General features: G+C 41.6%; 2 protein-coding genes across 6 annotated transcripts in view; one reads left to right on the top strand and one right to left on the bottom strand.

Annotated features, from left to right (window-relative positions):
• ARMC10 (armadillo repeat containing 10) overlaps positions 1-13,903 on the top strand; it is a 65,353-nt gene extending 51,450 nt beyond the window's left edge. Inside the window, exon 7 of one of the 3 annotated variants that reach the window (XM_033959628.1) lies at positions 12,291-13,903. In XM_033959628.1, the coding sequence (XP_033815519.1) occupies positions 12,291-12,373 (83 nt within the window). In that variant the 3' untranslated portion in view covers positions 12,374-13,903. Of the gene's footprint in view, positions 1-5,097; positions 5,934-11,221; positions 11,254-12,290 lie in introns of those variants that run through there. The other 2 variants (XM_033959632.1, XM_033959631.1) reach the window with 2 other exon arrangements.
• Positions 10,143-27,433, bottom strand: part of NAPEPLD (N-acyl phosphatidylethanolamine phospholipase D) — a 65,003-nt gene continuing 47,712 nt past the window's right edge. For all 3 annotated transcript variants that reach the window (XM_033959627.1, XM_033959626.1, XM_033959625.1), the window contains exons 4-5: positions 25,730-25,844; positions 10,143-10,758 (exon numbers count right to left, since the gene is read on the bottom strand). In XM_033959627.1, coding sequence (XP_033815518.1) covers positions 10,630-10,758; positions 25,730-25,844 — 244 coding nt within the window. In that variant the 3' untranslated portion in view covers positions 10,143-10,629. The remainder of the gene's footprint in view (positions 10,759-25,729; positions 25,845-27,433) is intronic.

The following is a 27,433-nucleotide window of genomic DNA, read 5'->3' on the forward strand; positions in this document are numbered from 1 at the left end:
AACGTGTATAACGCGCGCGTTATATCCGCGAAAATACGGTAGTTCTTTTATACCACGGAGCTCTGCCAAAATGGCCGTGGACTCGTCTTCGTTTTTCCCGAGGCTAGATTTTTGCGGCGAGGGTGGTTCAACGCTTTTGCTTACCGGGTTTAGACGCTGCCATGCTCTGGTGTAAGATGATTATCACAAAAAATATTAATATTTAGTTTAAAACCAACATGTTGCTTTCCGCGGAACTCACACGCTAAGCTGCCATACGTGCCAGAGCTCACTAGCATTTTACGTAGCATTTCAGGATCTTCTGCTACCAGAATTATTCCAACTTTTTACGCATCTGATTGAATCCGGCACTGTCAGTGGTACATTCACAGAAGCAATGACGGTTGTCATATTAAAGCCGGAAAAAGATCATTTACGTGTGGCTAATTACAGACCTATTGCACTAATAAACGCAGATGCGAAACTTTTTGCCAAAATATTGGCTTTACGGCTTCAGCTTGTACTTCCTACCATTATTCATGCTGATCAAAATGGCTTTATGAATGGACGTTTATCCTCTGACAATTCACAATTATTTTCACATATTATCTACTATGCTCAACAAGTCTCGACTCCACTGGTCGCAATGGCTTTAGACGCTGAGAAAGCCTTTGACCGAGTGGAATGGTCCTTTCTCTTTGCTGTGATGTCATGGTTTGGAATGCATACAACTTTTATTCAACTTGTGAAAATATTATATTCCAATCCCACAACTTATCTTAGGATCAATGGTACATTATCTCCGGCTTTCTATCCCACTCGCGGAACCAGACAGGGATGCCCACTATCACCATTGTTGTTTAACATCGCATTGGAACCATTCCTGATAGCGATTTGATCCAATCTATGTATTCAAGGATTCCAATGGGGTGACTTCCATGTTAAATTATCGGCATACGCTGACGATGTTCTGTTGTATATGGTACCAGATTCCTTACCTACTATTTTTAATATCATTGATGACTATACACGAATCTCTGGCTATAAATTAAATAGAAACAAAACAGAAATAATGCCCCTTAACAATTTGGTGGATGCTGAAATACTTGACCAATTATCTTTGACATCTGTAGGACGGCAAATGAAATACTTAGGAGTCTTTTTTGGACCGACTCTAGAAGAAACTAGAGATTATAATGTAAACCATCTACTTCATCTTATTTCATCGCTTACTGATCATTGGTCACCATTAAATCTATCCTGGTGGGGACATTTGGACACTATTAAGATGATATTGACTCCTAAAATTAACTACATACTCTTTATGATTCCATTCTTGTTCCCTGTTAAAGTATATGCTAAAATGGAATCGAGCATTGTTAAATTTTTATGGAAGCATAAAACTACGAGGATTGCATTACGGAAATTGAAAGCTTCGAAAGAGTTAGGTGGAGTCAATTTTCCCAGCTATTATGACTATCACTTGGCCTTTTTAAATAGACAGGGTGCTAAATGGATTAATGCTTCTTCGTCAACAGTGTTACCCTCCTGGCTTATATTGGAAAGATCTATAGTTACTGAGGACCAACTACAATTTGTCCCCTTTACTACTCCGACTGGTTCTACCATCAACCACTCTATCTTTGCCTCCACTAAAACAGCAGTATTAGCCATTGATGCGACAGCGGATTGCAAATGGAATACTACTCTTCACTCATCTATATGGCATAACCCTCAATTTAAGATTCAGGGACAATATATTGAGTGGAAGTCCTGGATAAAAATGGGTATACATTCCATTGCGCAAGTGTGGGATGATACTAAATTAGCGACATTTCCAATACTTGTGGCGCGACATCACTTACCTGCTAATCAATTTTTTCGTTGGTTGCAACTTCACCATTGCATTTCTTCATATATCTCTGCTACTCCTTTATTTTTTGAACCTCCATCATACTTGCAGTGGGTTATGGAATTTGGAGGTAAGAAGGGAGAAGCTTCTGCTTGGTACAAATTGTTGCGAGATTTTAAGTACTCTGCGAGTACAGCATTACATGATATATGAAATACTGATGTGCACATTCCATTCACGATGACAGACTGGGAACATATCTGGTTGACTTCTCTCAGATCTTTTTGCTCATCTGCCATGATCCAAATGATGTTCTTTGTTCTACATAGAGCATACTGGACTCCTTATAAATTATCGAAAATTGACAAACGACAAACTAATGTATGCTGGTCTTGTGCTTTAGATATTGGTACTTTTGAACATATGTTATTTTCCTGTCCTAATGTCACAAATTTCTGGAATAGTGTGTGGGAAATTATATGTGATATTTTGCCGATCAAATCTGCAATATCATTTCCAGTGGTGATTTTTGGTTCATTAGCTATAACTGATATGTTAGATAATCATCAATCCAAGCTTCTGTCCTGTTTATTACAAATTGCACTTAAATCAATCTTCTCTAATTGGAAGGACTCTGCGTCCCTGCATACCAATATGTGGTGGAATACTGTTTGTTTATTTGTTAAGTTTGAGAAGTTAGCTGCGGAAAAAACTAATTCCTTGTCATCTTTCACTAAAATTTGGGCTCCTATTACTGACATTTTGGCTGTTCCCTAATTATTTTCGATATATGATATGCAGGATCATTCTTATGCATATTCCTGTGTTTACTGATTTTGCTTGATTGTACCGTTTTGTATCATTATGTAGTTTCTGTTTGTCTTGACACAGATTTGTAACTCACTGTTATTACCATTGTTCTTCTATTTTTATTTCTAAAATAAAGAAATACATTGAATTAAAAAAAAAAAGAAAACAGAAGAATTATATATAAATTTTAAGACATTTAAAAGCACATTTTTTTTCAACTAGCTTTCTCAAATTGAATTGAGTCTGGGACTGTAATCTGTATTTATGTAATGATTAATTTGTTATTGAAATTTTTAGTTGTATGTATTAGTTATGGTTTATTGAGATTTGATTGTTTTACTATTAGAATTTTTATTTATTTATTTAAAAATTTATATACCACATAATTATGCGGTTTACAGAATTACATGCATACATATTTAAGAAATGCTAAACATGTTTCAACAAGACAAACACAAGAATACATTAACTAACAGTATCATTATTAAAATCTTCTTTCAAATTCATTGAGATGTTGATTGTTATAGTATTTTATGGAAAAAAAAATTAAACTTTTGCTTTTATTCTTTCCTTTCCTATTTTTCAATGGAGTTCTTTTCTTAATGAATGTGACCTATACATTGTAAACCGCTTGGATCCTTTCTAGGCTGTTTTGCGGTATATAAAGTTTTAAATAAACATAAACACTTAACTCAGGTGCTAGTAGGGCACTTACCAACACTTAAGTTAAGGCGCTGTTTATAGAATATGGGCCTTTGTAGCTCAATCAAGAAAATAACCAGATATTAACATAGTAAAGGATATGTTAATCAGACTGTTTGCTACCTGTTTTTATTTCAGCATATTGCTAACATATTTTCTGTCTCTGCTATGACGTAAGCAATCATTTATATGATGAGATGTCTGACGAGCACTTCTGTTAACAATTAGATTGTACAACCTAGCAAATCAGACAGGACAGCTGAAGGCAACTTCCAGCTGTAGAAACACAGAAAATGACGGCAGAAAAGGGGCCATAGCCCATCAAGTCTGCCCACTCTAATGACCCACCCCCCTGACTTTACTCCCCTAGGGATCCCACGTGAATATCCCATTTTCTTTTAAAGTCTGACACACTGTTGGCCTCAATCACCTGCAGTGGGAGTTTGTTCCAATGATCGACCACTCTTTTGGTGAAGAAGTACTTTCTGGAATCACCATGAAACTTCCCTCCTCTGATTTTCAGTGGATGCCCTCTGGTGTTCGAGGGTCCTATAAGACAGAAGACATCATCTTATGCCTCGATACGGCCCGTGATATACTTAAAACGTCTCAATCATGTCTCCCCTCTCTCTTCGTTCCTGTAGAAGTCACTGAGCAGACTAAACAATGTAAGGATAGCACATAGTAGGCAATACTCAGGTTTGTTTGAAATCAGAAGTTGTTGGAGAAAGGTCATGTGGTGTATGGGAACAATTTCTTGTTGTGTTATAGCTGGGACTGCTTCACTTCTGTTCCCTGTCCCTCCCAAAACAAAGAGCATGTCTTCCCCCTTGGCAATAAAATGTATCATTTTCTTTTTTTTCCTTCATTTGTGCAAATGAGTTGCTTATTTTTCATCATAGTTTTCCCTAGACCCCCCCCCCCCCCTTTGTTTCTTATGTTTTCCTCTTTTATGCACATGTGCTATTGTTCACCATTCAGGTCTTTTTTCAAATAGTCATTTGAAAATAGGGGAGGGGGAAGATTACCAAAGCAAAACCAATATTCCCAAGAAAAGAGACCCCCTCCCCTCAATAGCTTAAAAAATGCAGGCCCTGGGCAAAGCTATATCTGGTGAGGATACTCAACTGTGTGAGTAGTGCCTAGAGCCAGAAAACAAAATCTCTATAATAGGTGCTAACTTATGACATGTTAAGGTTTTCTTGGCCATGAAGGGTAAAAGGGAAGAGTCACACTACCAAAACCCTTATCCACACTCTTATCACCTCTCGCTTAGATTATTGCAACTTGCTTCTCTCAGGTCTTCTGCTCTACCATAACTTAAGAATTGCTTTATTGAGACAGACCGAAGGTCCATCAAGCCCAAATCCTGTTTTCAACAGTGGCCAACCCAGGGCCCAAGTACCTAGCTAGATCCCAAGTAGCAAAACAGATTCTATGCTGCATATCCTAGGAATAAGCAGTGGATTTCCCTATGCTATCTCTATAGTGGCCTATGGACTTCTCTTTTAGGAAATTATCAAAACCCTGCTAAGTTAACTGATTTCACCCACGTTTTCTGGGATGCTGAAGATGCACTGGCATTGAGGACCCTCAAACTCCTGCCGCTGAGTTTCAATCAGTTACAGTAGGATCATATATTAGACATCTGTCCAAAGAATATCTCTAGTACCAATATTTAGTTTTTATTTTATTTAATTTATGTATTTACATTCAGGTGTACTCAAGCATTATTTCCCTATCTTTCCTGGCAGGCTCACACTCTGTCTAATGCACCTGAAGCAATGGGGGATTAAGTGGCTTGCCCAGGGTCACAAGGACTATCACTGCCAAACTCTCAGCATCAGAAAGTATTTAATAAGGATTTCTCCCTTTTGGAGATCAATGTGATCATTAGTGTAAAGAGGATAAGGATTTCATTCCAAGTATTTCCTGGTCATTAAAAGTAGGGGGATACCATCCCATCCTATCCTAGACATTAAAGGGCCTTAAACAAGGAGCTGGTTTGAGAAAAGGCCTCGGAGGACTGGTTATATTCTGTGCACTTAAACGGAAAATCCACTCACAGGAAGAACATCAGACTTAGATAGATTGTGAGCCCACTGGGACAGATAGGGAAAATGCTTGAGTACCTGATTGTAAAACCGCTTAGATAACCTTGATAGGCGGTATATAAAAAAAAACAAACCTAATAATAAACTTGTAATAGGATAGCATTACCAGTATTGGGTTTTCTAATGCAATAGGTGTATCAATATGGACAAGTGGGTAGTGAATCCAAACCCATACACTTTGCAAAAAGTACTGTATTTTTCGCTCTCTAAGATGCACCCTCCTCTAGATGGGGAAAACCCAAGAAAAAAAAATTCTGAACCAAATGGTGTGCCCTGTACCCTGTCCACCCTCTGGTGGTCTAGTGGTAGGCCGGGACAAGGTACATGTGGTGGGCATGTGTAGTCCATAAAAAAAAAAAAAGGCATTTAATGAAAAATTATATAGCACTATCATACGACACAATTTTATTTGGCATGCTGATGAGAGCTAAGCCTCAAATATCTGCTAATAATAAGCTTTTGATGATATTGACAGGAGTTGCCATTCAACAAATAATGTATAACTAGAAAGATTGTACAAGGTTGAATTATTGTTTCTGGTGGAATTCAGTACATCATGTGTTTAAAATGGAAAGAACGTTGGCAGTTCAAAAAGGTTACTATAATAAATTTAAGGATGTGTGGGGGCCATTTTTAAATTATAATGAATAATTTACACTTTTCCCAATTTTTAATTCTTACATGTGGATTGGGGGGGTTGGATTTCTATTAATAATATATATGAATGATAAGATATTATATTCATGTGGTATATTTTTTGTTGTATATGGAAGTGGGAGGGGGTGGGGGTTATATCTTTTTGTTGTATGATATGGAAGATTTTCAAGTGATATTGTATTCTAATTGTTTGATATTTACTGTACACTTGTTGTGAATTATAAAATGAATAAAGAATTAAAAAAAAAAAGGCCAGGACCCCCTCCCCCACTCGAACATTAAAAAAAAAAAAAATTGGCAGGAGGGATGCTCACTCCCTCATCCACCCAGACCCCCCATGTGAAGATTTGCAAAAGAGATGCCCCCTCCCGTGAAGATCAGCAGAAGGAATGCCCACTCCCTCCCCCCCTTGAAGATCTATAGGAAGGATGCTTTTTTTTTTAACTAGCAATGCTCAGCACAAGAGCATGCAAATTATATGCACACTACTGGTAAAAGGGGAGAGGAACTGTGCATGGCGCTTGCTCAGAAGAGCTGATCATTGCAGGGGGAGCCCCGATCAGCTAAGCCAACAGGATTCCCTGAAGCTTGTGGCTTTGGTGGAGTCCTGATGGCTCAGCTGATCAGGGATTCCCTTTTGGCGATGAGCTCAGCCCACAGGGAGAGCCCCTGCTCCCCCCGATTCCTCCCTATCACCTTGCGCACTCTGGACAACCCCACCACCACCTCTAAAATGAATGGGAAGGAGGGATGCCCATTCCCTCCTGCCTCAGCCCTTCCTCCCAACAACCCCTTCACTTTTTATACTGAATGGCAGGAGGGATGCCCCTCTGGCCTCAAGGCCCCCACCACCTAAATGCACAACACCTCAATCCATCCCCCAGTACCTTTTTTAGAAGACTCAGGAGACTTTTTTAGAAGACTCCTGCCAGCAGACCTACCTTCCTCTTCCTGGTGTATCCTGGGACGGACTTAAGGCCATTCCCCTGGGCTCGGCAGTTGTGTGAGCATACAAAACAGCACAATAGTTGAGACCATTAAAATAAAGTCCTAGCTCAGCTGCAAAGGACTTTTTTGGTTTTATACGGACTCACCTATTGTGCTTGTGTGCATAACATACAGATAACAATTGCCATGCTTACATGTGGTGGTGGGGGCTTCATACTGAGTGGGGAGGGAAGAAGAGGCCATTCCCCCTCCCCCAATGTTCCAAGGAGGAAATGAGAGATGCTGGATGGGAGGGTATTTGTGAAGAAAAAGGGAGAGATGGTGGATTTGGAGATAGTGGTTGAGATGCTGGATGGGAGGGCCCCCCATCCCCCACGGCGATCTGCTAGTGCTGGCCAGAACTGTGCTGAGAGCACAGAGAAGCAGAACCAGAGTCAGGAAATAAGAAAGTTAGAAAGAAAATCACAAGACAACAAAGGTAAGAAATTATTTTGTTTAATTAATTAAAATGTCAGTTTTCAGACTTTATATGTGCTCTCTCTGTATTGCACTGTATAAGGAACATTTTTTTAATTATGATTAAGAATTTTAATCAGCTAGGGCTTGAGGTGATTGAGGCAGCTAAGTCCATTGGTCACCAATTTAAATTTTGGTGGGGAAATCAGTTGGTTTTCATTCTCAAGAGGGAATGCTCTGGTGAGTTTACCTGTTTTCTTTCCAAAACCATATACACACCCTCGTGAGGCAGCTCATCACGCTTTGTACTGTAAATGTGCTCTAGCACAGTGTTTTTCAACCTTTTTTGGGCAAAGGCACACTTGTTTCATGAAAAAAATCACGAGGCACACCACCATTAGAAAATGTTAAAAAATTTAACTCTGTGCCTATATTGACTATATATAAAGTAATTCACTTGAGTGCCACCACCGCCATTGGGAACAGGCCGGCGCCAAGTTCTCCCTGCTTCTCTTCCCCGCGGGGCCGACCAACTCTCGCCACCCGTCGTCAATTCTAACGTCGGAGAGGACGTTCTAGGCCAGCCAGGCAGCAATTGGCTGGCCCAGAACGTCCTCTCCGACGTCAGAATTGACGCGAGTGGCGAGAGTTGGCCGGCCCCACAGGGAAAAGCAGGGAGAACTTGGCGCCGGCCTGTTCCCGATGGCGGCGGTGGCACTCAAGTGGCTAAAGAGACGCAGTTTGCCGGCCTAGGGACAACACTGGAGGGTGGCCAGCTGTGCACCCCCTTGGGACGTAAACCCGGGGTGGGGCAGACCCCCCCCCTCCCTGGTATGCCACTATCTGTACCTCACTCCCTCCCTATGACCAAAAATTCTCCTTTCTTCTATTCCCCGTGTACACAACCATCTCTTTCCCTCCCTTCCTCTCTCCAAAGTCCATGCCTTCTGTGTCCAAACACTCATTCCCTCCCCCACCTCAGCATCTCTTTCCCTCCCTTCCTCTCTCCCAAGTCCATTTCTTCTGTGTCCAAAAATGCATTCCCTCCCCCACCTCAGCATCTTTCCCTCCCTTCCTCTCTCCCAAGTCCATGCCTTCTGTGTCCAAAAACCCATTCCCTCCCCCACCTCAGCATCTCTTTCCCTCCCTTCCTCTCTCCCAAGTTCATGCCTTGTGTCCAAAATGCACTCCCTCCCCCCTTTTGTGTTCTGTGTTTGCCTCCCAGACCATCTTTGCAACTTTCTCAGCAAAACGAAGCTCAAGCCGCGAGGCTTGTCTTCTGCTTCCTGCCTGCCCTGCCACGCACAAATAGCCGAACGGAAGTATTCTCTGACGTCAGCACTGACGTCGGAGGTCAGGCTTTGCTTAAGCCCTCCCTCAGACGTCAGCGCTGACATCGGGGAACGCTTGCAATCGGCTATATGTTAGCTGCAGGGCAGGCAGGAACAGAAGACGAGCCTCACGGCTCGAGATGTATTGAACTCCGCGGGTCCCCCATCCAGCTCTCTCCTGTCCACGTGGGGCGGACCACCCCTCTCCCTAGACTGTGGCCTAGGACCCTGGGGGAGCCCGGGCCCCCTGTCAGCTCCGGGCCCCTGAATGCAGGACTGGTGGTACTGCCCTGATGGCGGCTCTGACCGTATGGCACACCAGGCAACATCTCTGCTCTAGCATACTGACTAAACCTCTGAGGATTCTCCAAGCTTTTTGTGGCTTTTGACCCCAACAGACTCAGAGTTCTTGTTACTAAGAGAACCATCTCCACTTGGATACTCAGTTTAGGCTGACGCTTCAGGGCCGTTAACAGCCCACAATGTCCAAGCTATAGTTATTTCAGTGGCTTATTTCCACTCTGCATTTATTGAGGACATCTGCAATGCGGTTACTTGGTTCTCAAGCCCTAAGTTTACTTCTCACTACTGTTTGAAATAAAACTCCAGAAGAGACAGTCAGTTTGATCAAGCAATTCTGCAAAATCTTTTTACTTCCTGAATGACAACTTCCCCCCTAACCCTCTTCTGTTGCACCAGGATCATGTTGATATATCCATTATCCTTCTCAAGAGTCATGCTCCTGGCAGTTTGGGAGCCCTATATATGAGACTATGATGCCTATTTCTCTTCATATAACGCATTCGCTGAGGACAGCAGACATATCTTCTTAGTTTTGTTACTGAACACATGCAGTTTGGGCATTGCCTAAAGATTTAAAGTGACAGTGCCTGTACTGGATTCCATGGTTGACATCACCCACACATGAGAAGATATTCTCTGAGGACAGCAGGCATATCTGCTAGAGGTATCTTTGCAATATTTAGAGAAAATGAACGTGACAGTTTTTATGACAAGAGCTTTTTATTTAGTAAATTGTATACAGAAAAATAATTAATTGCATTTATCAGTGCTTTGATACTTAGTTATAATGCCATAACCCCATATCAGGCAGAGTTGGCATACTGTACAGAATTTTTACAGTACTATTTCATTAGAAAAAAAGTTTTTTAAAAAAAAGTAAAGCCTTGGAAAAGAGAAGCAAGCAAAAATAGGCATTTTTCCAGTTGTGCCACTTCTTTCTACCATGCAATCGTCCATTCTGTAGAACAGAAATGCTTTCAAAGTGCAAAGATAAAGTTTCTGGCAATCACTAGAGAAACAACAGCAGCAAAGGTGGATACAGACTCTGGCCAGCAGCAGATTTATGCATTCATATTGCAATCAAATGGACCAAATTCCTTTAAAAGGCACATTCCTTGAAATCATCTTCACACAGCTCTAAAGTAATGGAAATTTGAATACTGCACAAGAAAGTAAGTATACCAAAATCTGGATGTGTGATATGCTTCTGCAGTACAAGTGGAAGACTCTTGTTTTTTTAAATCATATTTACAAGTCTTAGTATTTTTATTTTCAAGTTAACACACATGCTATTGTGTGTATTATATACATATAAATTTAGGAAATTAAGTTGTATTATAAGCCTTATAGAAAGGAAAAATGTGAAGTACTAGATTCCTAAATTTCTTTATCAATTTTTTTTCCTAAGAATCCCACCTAACTGATCTCCTAAAATATTATATTGCCTTAAGTTCCTAGAAAGTAGGCCACATTTTCTTCATTCAAAGGCCTCATTGTTGATATTCAAATCTCTTGATTCTCCATGCTTCAAGACAAAGAAATCTTCAGTTTTCAGTCCATACCTTTCAAGAGCTTCACTTAGTTTAAATGGAGGATCCAAGTAATACTGGAAAAAAAGAAGAGTAATATATTTTTTAAAATGTTATACAAAATACAGCCTCACTAATACTCAGTGCTAAACTCTAAATATGTATAAGAGCACCCACAGGCCTAATGATTGATTGTCTATATTCTTTAACAGAAGAACAAATTCAATTACCTATAACTGGTTCAGGTAAAGGCTTCAGGATAGCAGCACTGATAAAAAGTGTGTGCAGGGAACAGGGTTAAAAGAAAATTGTGAATGCACTTAACTACAATGCACATTGCAGAGAGGGTAATAGGAAATGTGGTTTTGTTTGCAGATCATGCTAAGATTTTTAGCAGGATGGACACCAGATGAAGTGGGGAAAATGTGAGGGGTAATCTGACGTGATTAAGTATGACAACCATTGTTTAATACAAAAGGGAAGTCCTGCATTTAGGATGCAGTACGTACGTACATGGTGAATATATCTTTCTCTAAACAGGAGAAGGACCAAAGTGACTGCATCTGGTAGTGGTGATAAAACTGCCCAACACCAAGAAAAGGCAGCAAAATCCAGGAAGAAGCTATGGTACAGAGGGCAAGATGTATTAAAAGGAGCAGAGGAACAGCCTAAGAGTTAGTGCAGGGGCTGAGAACCAGATTTGATTTTGGCTCCTTTTGACCTTGGACAAGTCACTTAGCTCTCCATTACTGCAGGTACGAAACTTGATTGTGAGCCCACTAGGGACAGAGAAAGTACCTATATGTAATGTATGTTGAATCACTTTGGCAGTATATGAAGAATTTAAATAAACATTGAGAATTCATGGGGGCAAACTTCAATATATCCACTTTGGAAAGTTTCAGAGAAAGTACATGTGTACTTCCACATTAAAGTAGCTGCAGCTATTTGCTCTTATTTCCTGCATGGTCAGAAAGCTAATAACTCCAGAAGGGAAAGACAGAGTATGTTAGTTTAATGGAAAATGGAGGCATACTAAACAGAACACAGGAGTTTCCATTAATATCTAGAGATGTTTCTTGAAAACTACTAGAAGTGCCATTGCTTCCCAGCTCAGGACATCGCTCACTTGTGTGACTGGTGATTTACTGTCTTCCGACAACAACTTATTACAGGTAAGCAACTTTGCTCTGCAGGCAAAAAGAACATCTGTATCAGTAGCATGGAATGTTGCTAGTGACCTGAATTGGCCACTGTGAGGACAAGCTACTGGGTTTGATGGCCCGTTGGTCTGACCCAGTAAGGCTATTCTTATGTTCTTAATTATAGCTGCAACAAAAAGGAAAGCAGTACAAATAATGGAAATAAAGAATTTAATCTTCCTTATAAAATGGATAGTACTTCACTCAAAAGCTTTCAGGATTCCAGGGCAACACCTTAGCCTTTTACCTGGATGAAACTAAAAATTTTGCCTCAATAAACACACTGTACAGGTGGGGGGAAATATCTCAATTATTTTTTTTTTTCTTCTGTTGGTGCTAGGATGAAATCTTTAGTGGCGTTCTCTCTCTGGCAGCGCCGTTTTCACTCTTGCCTTTTGTGATTGTAGGATGCTGGAACTGTGGTCTCCAAAATCAGTGCTCAGATCCCCAAGAAAGGGGGGGGTTCTACCCCCGAAATGGACTCCATTGAATGCTATACAGCATGCGGCTGAGCTGGTTTGATTTCAACCAGGCAGATAAGTACTGGGTTTTCATTTACTACAACTTCCAGCAGACTTTATGACTCTGGCTATTTTCATTATCAGGCTCGTATTGGAACATTGAATGCTGGACTGTGTAATATAGCAGCAGCCAATTTTGATTGTGTGTTTTTTTCATTTTTTCACATTGAGTGTTTTTGCCTTATGATATTAGCGTGTAGTTGTGATAACAGGACACTATATCACTTATTGCCTAATCTTTTGTGGTTATACACATCTGATTGTTGGCTGCTAGCTATTTTCACTGTATTTTTGAAGAATTTTTGTTGTCAAGGATGAAATCTTAAGCAGTTTCCTTTTTCTGCTGTACATTATTATTCCATCTAAACCCACAGTAGTGGTATATACATTCCTTTAGACACTTGGAAAGGTTAGAATAGGAGACAGCTTTAATCAAGGGGAAGAGAACTGCTATCAGAATCATCACCCATACTATCTCTCTCAGCTTTCACTTTCTGAACCTGCAGCAGCTTTTCTCACATTTGTCATAAAAATAGATTGTGGACTTTTCCCTCCAGGAACTTGTCCAAATCTTTTTTAAACCTAGATACGCTAACTGCTGTTATCACACCTTCTAGCAATGAGTTCCAGAGCTTAACTATTCACTGAGTGAAAAAATGTATTTTCTCTCATTCATTTTAAAAGTATTACCATGTAATTAGTGGAGGGGCCCCTAGTATTAGTACTTTTTGAAAGAGTAAACAATTTGTTCATGTTTACCTATTCTGTACCACACAGGAATTTGTAGACCTTTTAAGCAAATGGATGTATATATAATTTTTGTTTTAAACAGGTTTAATTCTGCTTTGGCCATGGTTAAACCAACACCAGGCCTAGTACTGTATAGGTTACCTGTGTCGGTTAAAAAGCCAAGAAGTGATCATCCTCAGCTCACACCCTTCACCGATAAAGAGAGGAGCTACATGTCATACAGAGTTCTAGTAGATGTATTGGTCCTGATGGACAAGTCTGGATTCTTTATAGAGCACATCAAGTTTCCTGGACCAATTTAACAATTATCTAAAAATGTTGCATCTAAGCTTTTGAGACCATACAGGTCCCATCTTCAAAGCTGAGCACCACAATATGCAAAGATTCCAGAAGGAGCCTCAAGGACTTTGATAAGGAATTTTAATGTTTGGATTTAGCTCATCCTTTTTTCAGTTGTAGCTCAAGGCAAGTTACATTCAAGTATAGTAGCAGGGCTGGCCCAAGGATATTCAAATTCAAAAATGCATGGGATTCACAGAGGAATCTTATGTGGAAGGAATAGCATCAAACAAACTTAACAGTGATAGATGGCAACACCAATAATTGTGTAGCAAAAGCCAATGTCGGACAGACTTCTACAGTTTGTGCCCTGAAAATGGCAAGGACAAATCAAAATCAAGTCAGCATATGTAGTATTGCACCATTCCTTAGGCTGTGAGTATCTTATATAGGTCTTTTATTTGCTATCATCTACTATTCTATGTTATGTATATCCAGGGTTGGTACTGCTGCTCCACAAAAGGACAGTATAAAGCACTGCTTATGGTAGTAGTAGGTATGAGCATAAGTATCAAACTTACAGCAGCCAATAGTGTTAATATAACAAGTTAATTAGGGACCATGTGGGAGAAGAGCCACCAATCTGGTCCAGCACATTTTGGAAGGGGGGAGGGTAGGCACTAACTCGACTCATGACTGTGTCACAGGTTCCACTCATGTAGATTGCATTGCAGATGGATGTTTTCAAAACCTTTAACATTATCTGCAGAATATTTTATTTCTATCATTTTAGAGTGCCTATAGAAGTCTTCACATCCTTGTCCATTTTTCACATTCTGCTATCTAAAATATTCAATTCAAAACAAATTAAGAATGTTCCATTGATTTACTCTATACTGTCAATATGAAAGAACTACTACTCATTTCTTCTTATTTGTTTGAATATTTCTAAGTCACAACACACCTGTAAGTTCTATTTCTAAAACTTGTCTCAAGGCCCACACTTTAGTTTAAATTAATTATTTAGTTTAAATGGTCCTTTTTCTTAGATATTTCTGGGCCAGGTGCTTAGGTTCCATCTACTAGAGTCTCCATCAAAGATCACTCCAGCCCATCTTAACCATCCCAGCCTGTCCTCAACGGAATATCCATATACAGGACACAGGCCATGCAAGATTGCCCAGTACTGGTCTTAGTTCTTTCAATGTATACACTAAGTTAGAGATTATTAGTGTGCAAATCCTTGATAAATATTGTATTAAGTGAATCTGAAGCAAAGGTCTAAACATGTTGTACAAAAAGCTGCCAAAAGGACTCTAGGATAATGTTATTCCAAAAGGGACAGACTTTGTGGGAAGGCTATGAAAACATTTCAGTATATTTTAATATTACTTGGGGAATGGCGAAGTCCATCATTGGCGGTACAAAATGGAAATTATAAAAAATTTATTAAAATATGGGAGCCATTAACATTGTTTTGTAATGAATAAACGCCATTTTTTTCTTTTGAAAATAAATCATTTAAGGAGGGATTGTACATTTGAAGAGAGGGTAAAATGAATTAAGAAGAAAAGTGGTGGGAGGGAGGGTTATGGGTTTATATATATATATACAATTGTTATTATCTTGATGGATTTATCAAGTGTTGTTTTTGAGCAAATGTATGATCTTTATTTTACATTTGTTGAATGATTAAAAAGGAATAAAGAATTAAAAAAAAAAAAAGACACTGCTTTGATTACGCCATCCCTTCAAAGTCCAGCAGTCATAAAAGTTAAAGAAACTGTTGAGAAAAGTAATTTGAGACCTCACATGGACCTTACTATGGAGGTATAGGGAAATGGTTGACTGTTCAACAATGTTAAAATTGTGTTCCGCAAAATCTCCATAAGATTCAATGCAGATTACAGCAAGAAAATCTCAAACAATATGAGAGAAATTACATTCATGAGCAGGAAGCTCTTAGTTACATAACCTTTGCAACCCATTTTATCAAATAAATTAAGTTTTCAAGAGTTTACAAAAAGGACAATAGGATCTAGATGTTGTAATGTGACCTTTGCAAATTTGATAGCCAAATGATAACATAAGAATTGCTATACTGGGACAGACCGAAAGGTCCATCAAGCCCAGTATCCTGTTTCCAGAGAAGGGAGATTAGGGCTGGAGCTAGAGAGAAGAGACAAAAACGATGCTGGACCTGCAAGTGTGTGTGTGACTGGAGTTAGAAGGAATGGAGAGAGGTGCTGGACCCATATGGCAGGGAGCTGGAGCTAAAGGGAATGGAGAGAGATTTAATTTTGAACCAAGAGGATGAAGGGAGGGAGAAGAGAGAGGGCAAGAGACACATTGGTGTAAGAAAGGGGAGAAACTGGAAGAGAGAGATAAAAGAGGAGATAGGCAGATGGTAGCGTAAGGACAGGGACACAAATGGAAACACTGCATGGGGATGGTAAATGGAAACAGAGGGTCAATGCCAGACATGGAAGGGTATATGGACACAGAGGAATAATGAGTAAAGATGGGGGAGAATAGGAACACAAGATAGATACTGGACTTGGGGAGAAGTATAGGGATACAGAGGAGTGCTGGGGACATAGAATGGTGGTGATGATGAAGGCAGGGAGATGGACACAGGGGAAATACTAGAAAGGGAAGTATAGGAGACAAACAGAAGGGAAGTGCTGAATATGGGGAAATACATACTCAGAGATAGAAGAAATGTCAAATGGGCAGAACACCTTTGTGAATTAAAAGAAGACAGAAGGAAACTGAAACCAGAGCCTGAGATCAACATGATTTGAAAAATAAAATGACCAGAAAATAAAAAGGTTAAAAAAAAATATTATTTTCTATTTTGCAATTAGAATTTATCAGATCTGAAATGTGTATCCTGACAGAGCTGGTGTTAGATAGAGTTGGGAACCACAAAGCCCATTACCAGGCTGTGCCTTCTTCAGCTTTCAGCAGGTGCAGGGCTCTCTCTGGCCAGAAGGCAGTTGCGCAAGTTGCACTCCCTTATGTGTGATCTTTGTATTTTGAACAGTATACAAGGAAATAGATCTTTCTATATCTTTGCTGTTGAATTTCATGGAAGGTGTGGCTTCTTGAGATTTTAGGTTATGTTTATCATTTTTGGTCAGCTATTATGGATTTGATATTTGTGTTCTGTGTTAGACCAAGGTTTTCTGTTAGCATGATTTTTCTATGTAGCATTTTGTAGTAATTTGGCTCGTTCAGTTGTCTCAATAGTGGAGGGAAGGGGGGGTAGGGTTTTTTTTAAAAAATTCTTTTTCTGTATTTGTGATTTAGAAAATGACAGTAGTACAGAATATTGTCTCTTTTTATACTTTAATAAAATGATTTTAAATATTCGAGGCTTGTGCAGATGGGATCAGGCAGAGTTCGCAGGGATGGGGACAAACTTTAGTCTATGTCATTCTCTAACCAACTAGCGTTGGTCAAGATGGGCTGTTGTAAATGCCTCAACAAAATTTAGGGGTCTTTTTACTAAACTGCACTAAGCACTAATGCGTGCTTACCAGAGGGTGTTTAGCTGTCCTATGGTAGTTTTTGCAACTGCCCACAATACCCATGCACTAAAAAATTAGGGGTGTGTTTAGGGGTAGAGTGGAGGACAAGGGCACTGTTGAGAGCTGATTAGTGCAGGATTAGTACATGAACCTTTACCACCTAAAAATAGGCATCAGTAAGTGCTCACATAGTAATGGCTATGCACTAATAGGGCTGCAATATCCACTAGATAAGATCTCAGTCTACTTTGTGCAAAATGGAGGAAAAAAATCCTCAGAAGTCCAGAGATAATGCCATGCTACCCAGCAATGTATACTGACACCTCGTCATTGGACTAGCTATCTTTCAGTATGTGAAGTATGTTTTTACTTTTGCAAATCCAGTACTTGGATCCCCTCAAGAAGCAACTTGTGAAACAGGTCCATATTGGGATATAAGATAAGTGCTTTTTAATTAAATCACATATTGTGATTAATTATGCATATGAATGGGTGGGGTTTTTTTTGCCAATGAAAGATATCTACCGTATTTTCACGCATATAACGCGCGCGTTATACGCGTTTTTACCTACCGCGCATACCCCTCGCGCGCTATATGCGTGAGCGCGGTATACAAAAGTTTTAAAACATAGTTCCCACCCCGCCCGACGCCCGATTCACCCCCCCAGCAGGACCGCTCGCACCCCCACCCCGAACGACCGCTCGTACGCGCTCCCACCCGCACCCGCATCCACGATCGGAGCAAGAGGGAGCCCAAGCCCTCTTGCCCGGCCGACTCCCCGACGTCCGATACATCCCCCCCCCCCCCCCCGGCAGGACCACTCGCACCCCCACCCCGAAGGACCGCCGACTTCCCGACAATATCGGGCCAGAAGGGAGCCCAAACCCTCCTGGCCACGGCGACCCCCTAACCCCACCCCGCACTACATTACGGGCAGGAGGGATCCCAGGCCCTCCTGCCCTCGACGCAAACCCCCCTCCCCCCCCAACGACCGCCCCCCCCAAGAACCCCCGACCGCCCCCCAGCCGACCCGTGATCCCCCTGGCGACCCCCACGACCCCCCCCACCCCCCTTCCCCGTACCTTTGGTAGTTGGCCGGACAGACGGGAGCCAAACCCGCCTGTCCGGCAGGCAGCCAACGAAGGAATGAGGCCGGATTGGCCCATCCATCCTAAAGCTCCGCCTACTGGTGGGGCCTAAGGCACGTGGGCCAATCAGAATAGGCCCTGGAGCCTTAGGTCCCACCTGGGGGCATGGCCTGAGGCACATGGGCCCAACCCGACCATGTGCCTCAGGCCGCGCCCCCAGGTGGGACCTAAGGCTCCAGGGCCTATTCTGATTGGCCCACGCGCCTTAGGCCCCACCAGTAGGCGGAGCTTTAGGATGGATGGGCCAATCTGGCCTCATTCCTTCGTTGGCTGCCTGCCGGACAGGCGGGTTTGGCTCCCGTCTGTCCGGCCAACTACCAAAGGTACGGGGAAGGGGGGTGGGGGGGTCGTGGGGGGCGCCAGGGGGGTCGCGGGTCGGCTGGGGGGGCGGTCGGAGGTTCTTGGGGGGGGCGGTCGTTGGGGGGGAGGGGGGTTTGCGTCGAGGGCAGGAGGGCCTGGGATCCCTCCTGCCCGTAATGTAGTGCGGGGTGGCGTTAGGGGGTCGCCGTGGCCAGGAGGGTTTGGGCTCCCTTCTGGCCCAACTACCAAAGGTACGGGGAAGGGGGGTGGGGGGGTCGTGGGGGTCGCCAGGGGGGTCGCGGGTCGGCTGGGGGGGCGGTCGGAGGTTCTTGGGGGGGGGTCATTGGGGGGAGGGGGGTTTGCGTCGAGGGCAGGAGGGCCTGGGATCCCTCCTGCCCGTAATGTAGTGCGGGGTGGGGTTAGGGGGTCGCCGTGGCCAGGAGGATTTGGGCTCCCTCCTGGCCCAATATTGTTGGGAAGTCGGCGGTCCTTCGGGGGGAGGGATGTATCGGACGTCGGGGGGGGCATCAGGCTTTCAGGATGGGGACAGACCTTCAAGGGGGGACAGTGCACGGAAGTCAGGGGGGGTGAACGGAGAGTCGGGACAGCGCACGGAAAGTCAGGGCGGGCGAAAGGAGCGTCGGGCAGCATGCGCAGTATACCCGTGAGCGCGGTATACCAAAGTTTTTGTACATATCATCGTGATTTCTGCGCGCTATACCCGTGTGCGCGTTTTATACGGGTGCGCGTTATTTGCGTGAAAATACGGTAGTCCAATGGAGAGGTGTCTGTATACAGTACTGCAATGGTCTCAAACTCACGGCCCCCGCCAGGTACTATTTTGAGGCCCTCGATATGTTTATCATAATCACAAAAAATAAAAGTTTCTTGATCATATGTTTCTTTAGCTATAAATTACAATATTATTATTAAGACTTAGCCAAAAGGAAAGATTTATAAACTATAAAGAATTCTCATGCAAAATTGTCATTTCTTTAATAAGACATTAACTATTTTTTTCTGAGGCCCTCCAAGTATCTACAAATCCAAAATGTGGCCCTGCAAAGGGTTTGAGAACACTGCATTGCACGGTATCACCTCTGGACATATGAGGCTTTTTCCCTCCATTTTTCACAAGGCAGACCGAGATCTTATCCAGTGGGTATAGCTATGCACTAATAGGAAAATCAGCCATTTACTGGTATTGCTAAAAGTGGCCTTAGTTGGGAAAAGACCTGTGCTGAGGATAGTACAGGCCACTTTTTAGCTGCTTAATAAGAGGGTCTCTTAATTTCCCCCCAACAAAACAATTTTTGAAATCAGTTCCTAGAATGATGGCTCTTATTTGTTCAATCCATTCAGTAGTTTTCAGACTCACACAGCTGTAAGGAATTGTAATTTGAGGGCATTGATGATAATTCAGTGCATAATTATAATCTGGAAAGTAGATAAGCAGAACAAAATGGTTACGATAATAATCTGTTTAGTCAAAACGAGATCTTTTAAATGCAGCAGGGTTTTTTTTTCTATTGAGATTTCAGCACTTTTTATATCTGAAATTTATTCTAATAACTGTTTTGCATACAGACTACAGTCAAAACTGTTTTTAAGTCGCTGAAATTCTAATTCATAAATAGCCTATAATTGTGTTTTCCATAAGTGGTATTTATTTGACATGATTTTTAGCTACTACTTTGAAAACTATTTAGAATTCACTTTACCATTAGTGTTTTATCTTAGCCTACATAAAACTTCAGAAAATGCAATAAATAATGCCTTGTAGAAATCTTCAAATCTTTGTATACTTTTTACATTCTGCTGTTTAAAAAATGCCATTCAAAATGCATTAAAGTAAGAATTTGTTTCACTCATATACAGAACATATACTACATGCTCAATGTAAAAAGAGCAATTACGGAAATCTTAATTGAAACCAATACATCTCTACTATATAAGATCTTTCACACCCCTTGACTCAATACTTTGTGGAAACCCCTGTTACAGCAATTAGTCATGAGCCATTTAGGATAAGTGTCTACCAACTTCATGAGCAGTTTTGTTCATTCTTTTTTCAGAATAGTTCAAGCTCTTTTATATTTACTGGGACTCATCTGTAATAAATAGTCTTCATGTCTTTCTATGGGATTCAGGTCTGGGCTTTGGCTGGAACATGAAGACATTCACTTTTTGCTGAGATATTTTTATTGTTTGCTTCTGTTTTACGCTTAGCTCACTGTCTTACTTTTGAACTCTATCAACCCCTGGGACTTGCTCTTTTTCATACTTCTTCCTTTATCCTTGATGTAAACAGTCATGTTGTACCATGGTATTAATGGCAGTACATCAATCTTTTCCTCCAGGATCTGCTGTACTTTGCACTCTGTCTGTCCTTCTCCGTCTTCAAGCCTCCCTGCTGGAAAACATCCCCACATCATAAAGCATTATGTTGTGGGGATGATGTTAGCAGAGTGATGCGCTTGTGTTTTGTTTTATTCCACATGTATTGTTTTGTGTCGAGTCCAAAGTTCCACTGTGGTCTTGTCAAACCATAAAATATTTTCCCACATGCTATGTTCCTTAAGTGTACTTTGAAAATGGTATGCTGCATGTCATGGCTTTTCCTCAATAGTGGCTTGAGGGTGGAGGAATTCATCAAAGTGCGGTAAAGGTTTGCCATTTACCTCATCTTGATGCCCCAAGGGATTCAGTAACCTGCAGTATCCCAGTACCACAAGTTGCTGAATCCCATCTCACAAGCAGCATTACTACTGGGTTGCAGCACCAGGTTCTCCTCCGGACTCAATTTACCGAAGTACACCCCTGCCCTGGTCTGCCTACCCTTCCTAACAGCTACCTGACACATCATTGGTGATCCAGGGGTGGGAGGGGGGGGGGGAAAGGAATGTAGCTCTATAGCCAAGAACAATGCCCACTCCAGCAATCACCTTAAAATGGCACCACTAGCAGCAGTCTCGCATGACTACTGCTAGGTCTTGTATTTAGTGGTAGTCATGTGCCACCATTATGAAGGCTGGCATTGCTCCTGGCCCCTCCCCTTCCCCCCCCCGGACTCCACTAAACCACCAATGATGTATCAGGTACCTACTATGGGGGGTGTTGGGTACAGAGAGACTCAGCCGCAGACTAGAAGCATCAGCTCCTGGACAATAAAATAACCCCAGCAAAAAGCTGGGGTTATTTTTACCATGGTTTTTGGCTCCGATTGTGACTTACAGTGAATTTCCCCAAGTCATGTTAGGACATTTGCATGTTTTGCATCTCTCTAATATGCAGCTACTTCGATATTACTGTGCTATTTTTGGAACAGCAGTGTTAAGGCTGTTTAAGTCATGTTAAGTGTCAATTCATGCGACTTACAGCCCTAACATTGCTTGAAAATTCCCCCCTTCTTATACAGGCCATGCTTGCAGAATAATATTGAAATTGTTGAACAGTCAACTGTTTCCCCAGTTTCAACCAAAGATCTCCATAATAACGTAATTTTAGACCATACATTGACCTCGGTTGACTGCTGGACTTTGGAGGGATGGCCTAATGATGGTGCCAAACTATTTTCCATTTTAGAATGATTGAATATTACAGGGGGGCACTGTCTAGTCTAACACATTGAAATGTTTTCACAGCCTTCCCATAGTCTGTCCATCTGGAGTACAGGCAGCGTAATTGGCATCAACAGAAAATTGTGTTTAAACAAGACATTTCATAAACAGATAAAAGGAACTAGCTAGTATTATTTTTAGTGTTATCCACACAAAGCCTACCAGGTATGCAGCGGAATATGATAAAATACTTGTAAGGAACAAGTAGTGTCTTTTCCCTTCATCTACCTTTAATAGCCGTTTATGGACTTTTAAACAAAATATATGGTACACTCTGTATAATGCAACTGATGGCCCTCACTTTTCCACACATTCAAGTTTGAATACTCAAAACAAGATATGCCAGTGGTTCCCAAATCTGGTCCTGGAGGCACGCCATCCACTCAAGGTTTCAGGATACTCATGAGAGAGATTTGCATGCAAATCTGTCATGAAAATTCAGTGTGGATATCCTGAAAACCTAACTGGCTGGGGTGCCTCCAGGACCAGGTTTGGGAGCCACTGTGATATGCAAATATTGGACACCACAATTTATCCTAGGAAATACAAGACACATCCAAATTTCACTCAGTTTCCAAGTACATACAAGGAGATGCCAAAAAGTTCTCAGCCCAGCCAAGAAGAGAATGGTATGGTTCAATCAATGATCTGAAAATTTCAAAACAATGAATTTTGTTTCTGCAAATTGGCACTTAACGAAAAAAAGACAACACTCTTTTCAGCTACAGTGGCCACATTTAGAAAGTTGGTTGGGTGGGCTGAGAACTTTTCAGCACCCCCCTCGTAAAATGCCCAGTATTCTGTCTAACCTTTGATCCCAATTTTATTATTGAAAGTACGCAAGCCATGGCAGAGTGCAAGATAAGAGCAAGAAATACCTGATAAGACTGCCATTAGGGGCACCATTTTGAAAGCTGGCATTACTCCTGGCCCCTTCCATTCCCCCTCGGACTCCTTCTGTACCACCAATGATGTGTCAGGTACCTACTATGGGGGGGGGGGTCTTGGGTACAGAGAGACTCAGAGCAGCAGACTAGAAGCATCAGCTCCTGGACAGTAAAATAACCCCAGCAAAAAGCTGGGGTTATTTTTACCATGGTTTTGGCTCCTATTTTTGGCTACATTTTTTTAAGTGGTATAAGACATCATGGAGACCCACAGGTTCAAAGATGCAGAGTCCATAATCTATGAGAACAACAAAAACAAAAGCTGACCCAAGTTTCCACAGTAAAAACGGTGAACAAAAAATGTGGAAAGCAAACAATGTTAAAAAAACCTTCCTTTTATTCCTTTAGAAAAGACTTAAAAACACTATCCACAATTTGTGTTCTACAGACCGAGTCCACCGAGTCCAGAGTCTATCCATTTTCCCCTCTTACAACCACAGACTACTACTGTACTTCTCCTAGTTTAGCATCATGTCTCCATTAGTAAAACTCTTATGCATATTTCATGGATTCCATTATTACACGAGTTTGATATACTACATTTAGCACATGTTTGCTGTCATTATTTCCATTTAGGGATGCTAGAAGGGCCTGGCAAGGCAAAAGCCATGATGGGGGAGGTTGCAAGTGCCAGCTCATCATCATACCTATCATTACAATCATTAGAATAAAATATCAGCATGGCTATGATACTAAAGGGAGGGAGGGCCGCTCTAGGCCAGGTGCAACTTCAAGCAGATCCCCTTTACTGCCCTAGACATTGTTTAGCTCAGCAACGGTCGTTTCTACTATGCAGATGCTTCATGCATCTACTCCCTACTCCCTGTTCTGCGACTAAACATCTTATATTACTCCTGAAGCTGATTCTTCCCTATCTCAAATTATAAGATGCTTCAATTTTTTTAAGTGGAAAAGAAAATGTTTTCTTCTTTTGCATTATTTACATCGTTGGAAGTATTTGAGTGTTTTATAGTCACTCCTTCCCCAGGAGTCACACATTTAAAATCTGATTTTGCAGAGGGCTAGATAAGAATGGGGGGCATTCAGCTTCAGATGTTCACAATTAATTCCTCAAGTATTTTACAAGAGCCTCTGCTAATATGAAGCCTTTTGTAAAATACACATAAGAATATGTCTGTAAGTCAGCACAAGTACATTGGGCTTAAAAGTACCAATTTTGCAACATATACATGTTATTTGCTCATAAAAGATGCCAATTAAGAAGCCAGGTGAAACAACTTTTTACATTTTTTAAGTGGTATAAAGCATCATGGAGATCCACAGGTTCAAAAATGCAGGCAGCTGACTCTTTAAGTCTAACTCATGATGCTATTTTAAATGTATGTGTTAGTCCCATTATTAAATGGGAAATGTGTATATTCTTTGGACTTCCTAAACCATACTCAGAACATGCTGCCTTTAAATCCATGAACTCTACTACTACTACTACTAATTATTTCTATAGTGCTACCAGACGCATGCAGCACTGCACAGAGTCACAAAGAAGATGAAAACAATCCCTGCTCGAAAGATCTTACAATCTAAACAGCCAAGACAGACAAACAGGATATCATGGATACAGTTAAGGGGAATGGATAATCATCAGGCTGGGCTGGAGGGCAGAGGAGTAGGGTTAAGGACTGAAGGCTATATCAAAAAGGTGGGTTTTCAGTCTGCCTTTAAACAAGGGAAGGGGCCTGCCTGATAAGAGAAACTCGGGTAATTTATTCCCGGAATAGGGGGCAGCTAGATGAAAGGAACAAAGTCTGGAATTAGCAGTGGAGAAGGGTAAAGTTAAGAGCAGCTTATCTGAGGAACAGAGTTCTCTGGGAGGTGTATGAGAGAGAAGCGAAGAGAGATATTGAGGGGCAGCAAAATGAACACACTAGTAGGTCAGCAATAAGATCTTGAACTGTATGCAATAACAGATAGGGAGCCAGTGAAGTGACTTAAGGAGAGGGGTGACATGAGCATAGCGAGGTTGGTAGAAGATGAGTTGTGCAGCAGAGTTTTGCACAGATTGCAAGGGGGAGAGGTAACACTGCGGGATACCAGTTGGAAGTAGATTGCAGTAATCTAATCGTGAGGTTCCGAGAGTATGGACAAGGGTCCAAGTAGTGTGCTCATAGAGGAAGGAGTGAATTTTGGTGATACTGAAGAGAAAGAAACGACAGGTCTTAGCAGCTTGTTGGATGTGCGTAGAAAATGAGGGGTTGGAATCAAAGACCACTCCAAGGTTGCGAGCAGAGGAGACTGGAACAATGACAGTATTATTTACTGAGATGGAGAAAGGAGGAGGAGGAGCAGAGGGTTTAGGAGGAAAGAGGAACAGCTCAGTCTTGGACATATTTAGTTTCAGATGACGGCAGGACGTCCAAGCAGCAATGTCAGCCAAACAAGCAGAGACTTAGATGAAATTTCAGATGTAGAGAGGTAGATCTGGAAGTCATCAGCATATAGGTGATACTGGAAGCCATGGGAGGAGATCAGGACACCGAGGGAAGAGGTGTAGAGAGATAAGTGAAGAGGTCCTAAGACAGAACTCTGTAGCTTCTACAGATATAAATAGTGGCATTGCAAAACTGGCACATGAATAGCACATTCCAACATATAAAAGGCTTCCCTCTGAATGTGTTAAAACCAAACAAGCCTCTAAAATGACCTCCTTAGGCTCTTAAGGCCCTTCTTAAAGGGCCAGCCTATGCCTGTAGCTGTATAACATTTAGAATACATTAGAGGGAACTCACCTCATTTGCTAAAGCAAAGGTTCCCCAATGGATAGCTACAGATGACTTTGATTGTACATCAATATGAATCCTCACAGCTTCTTCTGGATTCACATGCTGGTATTTCATAAACCATCTATCATAAAAAGGTACAGGAACAGTTTAGTCTATCCTGCTGTAGCCACACATTTCTGTTCACTGCTATCAACATTTTGCTGTAACTGCATTTGGCTCCAGTAGATGGTAAAAGACACACTTGGGGAAGCTGTTCAAGATATCACACCACTAATCAAGTGTTCTAATGATATGCACAAAAGGACGAATATTAAAGTCTCAGAATTTCTGAGGAATGCCAAAACCAAAGCACTTTACATGCTGCACATGAAGAGTTCTGCATGTGGCAAATGCTATATGATCTGGTAAATATTGCTCACTGGAAATACAACTATCAATTAAATAAATTTGAAAAGATGACAGAGCAGAAAGAGGCATAAACCAGACCAATAACAGTAAAGAACATTCTTTAGAACACAGATGGATTAACAGATGAAACTGTCAAAATGTCAATGCATTGGTTGAATCTAGATTCAGTAGGTATTAAACAAAAGGGTTAATGGGAAAAGAGACTGAGAGAGCAAGGCAGTATTAAGGCTTAGGTAAACTGCTGCTGAAAGAAATAAGAGGAGAGGCAGACAACAGCCACTGCTGCCTTTCTATTCTCTCCATTCCCTGTGCAGTCAGTAAGCAGTACTTCTTACCTGCTGCTTTCTCCTTTGTAGCTAGAACCATGCAAGACTCCATTTGTAGGAGCTTTAAAAGGTATTACAAGAGAGCCCTAATGTGCTTGTTTGACTAGGGCCCACAAAAGAGTTAAACTTGCCCTGAGTGGGTGAACTTGGCCGTGGGGTGGTGGGGAAAATAAAGAATTATAGATAACGTTAACATGGATAGAAAACTAAAAGTGTATGTTGTAGCTGTTAAAGAAGGATTAGGTCCTTACCTCAGTAATCTTTCTAATAGACCAGACACTTTATTCCTGAAACTTTGGGTAGTCAATCACTTCTCGTGAAAATTCTTGTAGAGAGCCTTATTAGCATACTTTTGCTCCACCTCCCATCTCTCTGGGCTATCCTCAAATTCCTCAGTTCGTACCAAAGCAGATAGCACCCCTGGAGAGGAAACAATAGGGAGGGGAATGGGGACACACCTTGAAAAACATGTCTGTTCTACTCATACCATAAACATAACAGATGAAACCAAAAATTAAACCATTTGAAATACATAAGGTGAAAACAAACAAATCACCAATCTAAGCACAATCTGCACTATGGGAGATTCTACAAATACCCCCTAGATTCTTCAACATGTCAGTTAGAAACATAGAAAGATGACGGCAGAAAAGGGCCACAGCCCATCAAGTCTGCCCACTCTATTGACCCACCCCATTGAGTCTGAGTGCTAGTGACCTAGTTCCTTAACTTGTCCCTCGTAGGGATCCCATTGGATGTCCCATTTATTCTTAAAATCGAGCACGCTGGTGGCCTTGATCACCTGCACCGGAAGTTTGTTCCAGTGATCTACCACCCTTTCCGTGAAGAAATACTTCCTGGTGTCACCACTAAATTTCCCCCCTCTGAGTTTCAGCGGGTGCCCCCTTGTGACCGAGGGTCCCTTGGGAAAGAATATATCGTTTTCCACCTCGACACGACCAGTGACGTACTTAAA

The sequence above is a fragment of the Geotrypetes seraphini genome, chromosome 9, assembly GCF_902459505.1.
Source record: "Geotrypetes seraphini chromosome 9, aGeoSer1.1, whole genome shotgun sequence".
NCBI classification, from domain to species: Eukaryota; Metazoa; Chordata; class Amphibia; order Gymnophiona; family Dermophiidae; genus Geotrypetes; species Geotrypetes seraphini.